Consider the following 7622-nt stretch of genomic DNA (forward strand, 5'->3'; position numbering starts at 1 on the left):
GTTGGCAAAGTGTGCATCTTCTCATTTAAGGTGCCACACTGCAAAAGCAGTGATAAGAAAGGAGAGCAAAGAGAAAAATTTAAATTACTCCCAGGATCTCTGGAAGATGAAAGGACTGTAGCAAGACTTTTTTGTGGAGGAAAACAATAATTGAATAAAAACCAAAACCTTCAATTTTTCCATTTAACAAAACCCTCAAATATTTAATCATCTTGAACTTCTTTCATCAGCTAATAAGTGACCGACAGCCAAAGAAAACCAGCTGATATCACTAATTCTGTTTGGGATCTTGGTTATTTTTCTTTTATATGTGAACAGAGGCTGTCTGTGCTTTTAGGCCATTCATCTCTCCACTTAACACAAATGATGTTTTTGGCACTAGATACTGTGGCTGTGGAAACTTGGATAATCTTGGAAGCGGGTCTGTCCACTGGGTGTGAGATTTAAAAGGGGGGGAAAAAAAGATACAGAGAGACTGAGGGTAGGCCGGGGTCGGGGGCGATTGCAAGGGCCCTTTTGAGGTGAGGTGGAGACTGAGTATGGAAAACTGCAGAGGCCAGAGGCTGGGGATCAAGGGAGTGGTAACAGCAGGTGTTTACAGGGATGCCCTGGGAGGGCTGCAGGAGCTCAGGGCCGAGGTGATCTGCCTGCTACTTCTGTCAGGCTGGCGGCAGTGGCTTCGGGGCAGATTGGCCTTTCGTGGTGAGTGACCAGGAGGCTCCGAACCGTAAACCAGGAAGCTCCAAAGTTCCTCATGACCCCTCGGTGTAAGCCATCTAGGAACTTGAAAACCACAGGTGTTTCGGGGTGCCTGGGTGGCTCAGTTGGTCACGTGTCCTATTTCGGCAAAGGTCATGATCTCATGGTTCGTGGGTTCGAGCCCCGCATGGGGCTCAGTGCTGACAGCTCGGAGCCTGGAGCCTGCTTCGGATTCTGTGTGTGTCTCTGTCTCTTCTCCCCCCCACCCCCCCACTTGTGCTCAGCCTCTCTCTCTCTCTGTCTCTCTCTCAAAAATAAATAAATGTTAAAATTTTTTTAAAAATCACAGGTGTTTCTTTTAGAAGCAATAGTACCTTTGACTCATATAAATCCAGAGATACATTTCTTCTTGATAGTGTCAAAGACTATGTCAGATTGTGGCAGTTGACTAATACTGATGGGACAGCTTTTCTAATGTCACCACAGTATAAATAGAAAAAAAAGTTTGATTTTTTTTTAAGGTTTATTTATTTGTGGGGTGCCCGGGTGGCTCAGTCTGTTGAGTGACCGACTGGCTCAGGTCATGATCTCACGATTTGTGAGTTCAAACCCTGCATCGGGCTCTGTGTTAACAGCTCAGAGCCTGGAGCCTGCTTCGGATTCTGTGTCTCCCTCTCCTCTTCGTGCTCTGTCTCTCTCTCTCTCAAAAATAAACAAATGTTAAAAAATTTTTTTTAAAAAGTTTATTTATTTGCGAGAAGGGGTGGGGGACAGACGGCGGGGGGAGAGAATCCCAAGCAGGATCTGCGTTGTCAGCACAGAGCGCGATGCGACGCTGGGTCTCATGAACCTGTGACATCATGACCTGAGCCGAATTCAGGAGTCAGACACTCACCCGATGGAGCCACCCAGGCACCCTGATTTTTTTTTCTTTTTTTAATTACTGGTGTCAACCATGGTCCATCAAGTCTCTCTTCTTTACTAATGATGACCTTGGCCGGGTTCCATAACTTTCTGCTTGCTTGCGACGTAACATTACTCCAAACCAGTTTAAAATCTCAATCTTCTATACTCTGGTTTCTCTTCAGATCGCATAAATCTTTCGCCTTTTAAAGTCTCAGTCTTCTGATTCAAAGTATTCTGCTCTCCAACCCAGATTAGACTCAGGGTTCAAGGGACTTGGCCAGGAGACAGAGGCATGATTGGCTTTGTACACCCCTGTCTCCTATCCCTATCCCCTATTCCTATTCTCCTCTCTCTTCTGGGCTCAGTGTTGGAGACAAGGAAGAGATAGGAGAGAAAAGTCAACTGACTCTTTGCTTAACATCAGAGGTCATGGCACTCTCCCTGAAAGCTGTCACTGCTTCTTTGGCTCACTGTGGTTGGCCACTAATGTCCTCTGTGGCAGCCTTCAGATACTGACCCTCTGCTGGGCTTGGTGGGTGAGGCCTCTCTGGAGCCTCCGCACTGATACCTGACAGGGGACATCTGGCCCTAGCATCACATCCTTGTCCCCCATACACTTCCCTCTGCCTGTGTAACACCTCCCTGCTCTTGCTGCTGGAGAACCCTCTCCTTCTCTAAGTGGCATGATAGCCAGCTCACCGCAAGCCCCTTCTGTAACGTCTGCTCAATTTATGGGTCATGTTCTTGCCCGACATGGGTGGGAGTATGGGTAGCTTCACAGCCCCTCCAGATCTTTTTTCTTGAGTTCTTTTTCTTTCTGCTGCGGTCGGCTCAGCCACAGATCACGCATGCTTCCCAAACAAATAGGAACAGGTAAACAAAATTCCCCTCTGTCCTCTTTACACGCATCCCCAACTCCTTAAAAAAAAAAAATTATATTTATTTTTGAGAGTGAGAGAGACAGAGCATGAGCGGGGCAGGGCAGAGAGATAGGGAGACACAGAATCCGAAGCAGGCTCCAGGCTCTGAGCTGTCAGCACAGAGCCCGATGCGGGGCTCGAACTCACAGACCGGACCACGAGATCATGACCTGAGCCGAAGTTGGGAGCTTAACCGACTGAGCCACCCAGGCACCCCTCGCATCCCCAACTTTATGGGACCACACACTAAAAGGGACAGAGCAGCTCACCACTGCCTCTCCCTGCTCAGGAGGCAGCCTCCTGGGGACAGCGTCAGGCCCGCCCCTTACAGTTCCTTGGAGGCTCGGTGGGATCCAAAGCAGTGACATTGGCTCTGCTGCACTTTTGTAGGCTCTGGGGAAAGTGTCTGATAGCAGCTCCTGCAACCTCGCCAGAACCTCTCTTTTGCTTGTCATGGCCCCCCCTCGCCCGCTACCCCAGCCCGCTCTGGGCTCCCGTAACTGGTTTGGGACTAACAGGAAAAGTTCCATTCGCCTTTCTGTTACAGTCCTATGAGAAAACAAAAATGCTGCAGGGGAGGTCTTGGAATGACACGTGCCTTTGCATTTTCTGACAGACATTGGTTGAATACGGAGCAAATGTCACCATGCACAACCACGCCGGGGAGAAGCCCTCCCAGAGCGCCGAGCGCCACGGGCACACCCTGTGCTCCCGGTACCTGGTGGTGGTGGAGACCTGCATGTCGCTGGCCTCTCAGGTGGTGAAGCTGACCAAGCAGCTGAAGGAGTAAGTGACCCATTCTTGCCGTGACCACCGAGATTGGCTTGTCCTCACTTCGCTTAGGTTTGAGCCAGGTGCTTTGGTTGTACCAGTCTCATGCTGGTTGTACAGGGAATTCCTAGCCTTCTTCTCTCGGCTTTTCTTCTTCTGTCCCAGGTCTTCCCGGCCAGCACCCGTGCCACAGGTACCAGAGGCAAATTGACGTTTAAACAAACAGTGCAGAGCAAACTTCCTAAGCAGGGAACGTAAGGTGTGTGGGATGGCAGACGGGCTCTCTCTGTGTGCATATCTCCGGGGCCAACTTCTTAGCGGTCATAGAAAGAACACACAGGCAGCGTCCCCAGATTCCTGTCCTTTATGTGCTAGGAAATCATAAAGTGCCTGAGAGAGAAAAACAAAAAACAAAAAAAGCAAAAAACTAGAGATAGACCCATTTCCCAGCTTTGCAAAAGAAAAATGTGTATTTGAGGAATTACAGACAGATGACCTGGCAACCATCACCAGTAAATTTATTAGAAAAATTAAGCAGACGATTCGTGACTCTTCAGAACGCAGAAGAGTGTTCGGTCAGCGTGATGTTACTTAAAAGCTTCTTGGTCTAGATGGAGTGAGTTCTGTTCTTGCCAAGATTATTGAACAGCTACCCACTGCTTACCTAGACGTCAGGAACCATTTGTGGGAGGTTGTCAGGATAAGCGTGAAGAGAGGGGGACAGTGGAGAAGCTGTCAGGTAGGTGTCTAGCAGGATGAAGATCAAGGTGCCGACAGCACTTTAGAGGATTAAAGTCAGACTTTGGGAAACACCAGCCGAATGACAGTTACCGTATTGGGGAGGGAATCACTAAAAATCGGAATCAGCATTCAGAGTCATGTTGACAGATTAGGAGGATGAACCCTAAAAATTAAATGTTAGAAGCAAAATACGAAGTGTTTTAAATTATTTTTAAAAACCTTCTTTTTCCCAGTTGAAAAGAGACGTATGGTGGATGGGAGGCCTTACCTGATTACAGGTGTAACCGGGCCACAGTCTGGCATGTCCCCAGACCCTCCAGCTCTTCTCTAAGCTTGGCAAAACCTTGGTCTCCCTACTTCCCCCACTCTTGTCTCAGAGGCCAGGTCTCTGTGTACCCTCCTGCCCTCCCTACTAGAATGCCCTCTTTAATGAAAACCCAGTTAGGTTTTCACTGGAAACAGGACTTAAAAATTGAGGATGTTTGTTGGGATGAGCACTGGGTATCATATTATATGTAAGTGATGAATCCCTGGGTTCTATTCCTGAAGGCATTGTTACACAGTATATTAATGAAGTTGAATTGAAATAAGTAAATTTTAAAGATTAAAAAAAAATGTTTCTTTTATGTATTTTGAGAGAGGAAAAAAAAGAGCATGAGCAGGGGAGGGGCAGAGAGAGAGGGAGAGAGGGAATCCCAGGCAGGCTCCCTGCCATCAGCGCAGAGCCTGACTCGGGATTTTGTTACAAACTGTGAGATGACCTGAGCTGAAATCAAGAGCCAGACGCTTAGCCAACTGAGCCACCCAGGTGCCCCTAAATAAATAAATTTTAAAAAGAAATAAAATAAAAATTATAATGGGAAGAATAAAGCAAAATTAAACATTAAAGGGGTTCCCTCCAAGTATCCTCTGCCCAGTCACACAAATCACCCCAGGGGGAGGGAGCGAAGTGAGCTTTAAGAACTTCTTGTAACTGAGGGGAAAATGCCCACAAACTCACAACTCAGTAAGTTACGTTTCCATAGTGAACATCCTTGGACACATGTCTTTAGATACATGTGTAGGTATTTCTAAAGCTAAGCTCCTAGAAAGGCAATTGCTAGAACACAGGGCATAAGTATTTAAAATGTGGATAGATGCTGCCTAATATCCTTCCAGAAATATTGTAGCAATATCCCTGCCCCCCAGTAGTGTATGGGGGGGGGGGCGCCATTTAGAGGAGCTTTCAAATAATCCAGTAGAATTTTTTTTTTCTAAAGATTCATCCTCAGAAAGACCAAACAACATGGTCCTCAGTCTCTATACCGTGGAGTTGTGAGCTTTTCATGAGCTATAATAGCTGTTTTATTGGTGAGCAGTTCAAGGTCAGGGTCTTGGCTGCCTTCCCTGTCGATGGGCCTAGGATAAAATACACATGTATGCTAACAGATAACAGCTCTTCTGCTGTTCCCAAAGCTGAATGCTGTAGACAGTTATCGTTAGGCCAGTGACAAGATAAAATATGAGAAGTTATGCTGTAGACCCTGGTCTTTTACTTACCATGTTCCTCAGTGAGATGGGCGAAACTAGAAGTGAAAAGGGAAGTCCACTTGGTCTAGCCACAGCACCCTATACCCTTCACGCTCCAGGGCACCAACAACACAGAAAGGTGAAAAAGGAAGGTTGAAAAATAAGAGTTTTTCTAGTCCAAAATTTTGAGTGAGAGACAGTGCTGAATGCCTTTTCCTACTAGAATAACTTTACTAACTCTTTATCATTATAAAGATAATTACTATTTAAAAATGGCAACCTCCAGGGGTGCCTGGGTGGCTCAGTCAGTTAAGTGTCCGACTCTTGATTTTGGCTCAGGTCATGATCTCATGGTCCATGAGTTCAAGCCCCACAGTGGGCCCTGTGCTGACGGCGTGGAACCTGCTTGGGATTCTGTCTCCCTCTCTGTCTTCCCCTCCCCTGCTGTCTTTCTCTCTCTCTTTCTCTCTCTCTCTCTCTCTCTCTCTCAAAACAAGTAAATAAAAAATTTAAAAAAAAATTTAAATGGCAACCTTCAGCTCTGTTAGAAGTCCTCATGTACAAGCCTAGGTCTCCCTGGTTGAATTATGTCCTGTCCTAAAAAGATAAATTGAAGCCCTAACCTCTAGTACCTCAGAATGTATGCCTGTTTGGAGATGGGGTCTTTATAGAAGGAATCAAGTTAAAATGATCTCACAAACCCTGAGATCATGACCCGAGCTGAAGTCGGATGCTTAACCACTGAGCCACCCAGGCGCCCCTGCTGTCTCCTTCTTTAGACAATTAAATTTTCAGTAGGTGAGTCACAGAACGAGTGAGATAAACTGAGATCACAGACTTTTATTTTCTTAGGGGTGAAATGTCGGGACTAAAACTGACCATGTCTGAAAAACAGAGTACTTGGGGAGATGGCAGGGTATCCTCGTGGTCTGATCTCACAGAATTAGGTTTAGGTGGCCAGTGGTTGTTGAGTATGTGCAGTGACACTCAGCAAGGAGAACGCTAGGCTTCCTCAAGCCTGTATCTAAAGTCTGGCGGTCGTCATAAGAACACTTGTAATTCATTCACCTGGTTCCACACCCTGGCCCATGAGAGAGTCTAACCATTTTTGATGCTACCGGTATTCATTTTCTACTCCTATAAGAAATCAGCACACACCTAGTGGCTTAAAACAACACAAATTCATCTTGCAACTCTGTAGGTCTGAAACCCAGAATGGGTCTCCAGATTAAAATTGAGGTGTCTGCAGGCTATGTTGCTTTCTGGAGGCTCTAGAATGAGAGTCCGGTTGCAGAATCAGTTCCTTGTGGTCGTAGGACCAAGGTTCCCTTCTTTTGCTGGCTGTCAGCTGAGGGTCACCACCGGCATCTAGAGGCCGCTGCATTCCTTGGCTCCTGGCCCCTTCCTTCCTCTTCAGAGCCAGCAATCACAGATGGAGTCCTCACACTGAGTGTGTCTGACCTCATCTTCCTCCTCCTCACTGTTAAAGACATGTGGTTGGATTGCATCACCAATAATAATAACCTAAGATAGCCTCCCTGGTTTCCTGTCAGCCAATAACAACCTTAATTCTATCTGCAACACTAATTCTCTTTTGCCGCATAAGATAACGTGTATTCTTACCTTCCAGGGATTAGAATCCGATGGCCATCCTTGGGGGGTGGCAGGTGGTCATAAAACGAATAAAGAGTTCAGTAAATACTGCTTATTCTTCTAAAGTCAGAATCAGTGGGATTTACTTTTTTCAAGTTCTCTAATTATGTTTTCTAAACAGATGTTAATTTCCGTCACCTGCGGCATTTAACTGATTTTTCTTAAATTTAAAGCACGTTCTGATACCATTTAAAGTACGTTCCGCTTTTATGTCCAGAATAAATTGAGCGTTGCCATACCAGGTTTCCCTTTATGTAAGAAAATGCTAAGTTATTTCATTGTTTTTACCCCCTATGGAAATAGTCTGCTTTTGTTGCTCTTATTTTGCTCTTTTCTGATCACTGCATTAATACAATTACTTTAAAGATTTAAACAGTGTGGAAAGAGTAAATAATACATATAAGTATGATATAAGCATATATG

At 45.8% G+C, this 7622-nt stretch overlaps 1 protein-coding gene across 7 annotated transcripts in view; it reads left to right on the top strand.

The window, feature by feature from the left end:
• Positions 1–7622, top strand: part of SNCAIP (synuclein alpha interacting protein) — a 157342-nt gene that overhangs the window by 134480 nt on the left and 15240 nt on the right. For all 7 annotated transcript variants that reach the window (XM_049649070.1, XM_049649071.1, XM_049649069.1 and 4 more), the window contains one exon: positions 3142–3311. In XM_049649070.1, coding sequence (XP_049505027.1) covers positions 3142–3311 — 170 coding nt within the window. The remainder of the gene's footprint in view (positions 1–3141; positions 3312–7622) is intronic.

This window comes from Panthera uncia (genome assembly GCF_023721935.1).
Source record: "Panthera uncia isolate 11264 chromosome A1 unlocalized genomic scaffold, Puncia_PCG_1.0 HiC_scaffold_17, whole genome shotgun sequence".
Taxonomy (NCBI): Eukaryota; Metazoa; Chordata; class Mammalia; order Carnivora; family Felidae; genus Panthera; species Panthera uncia.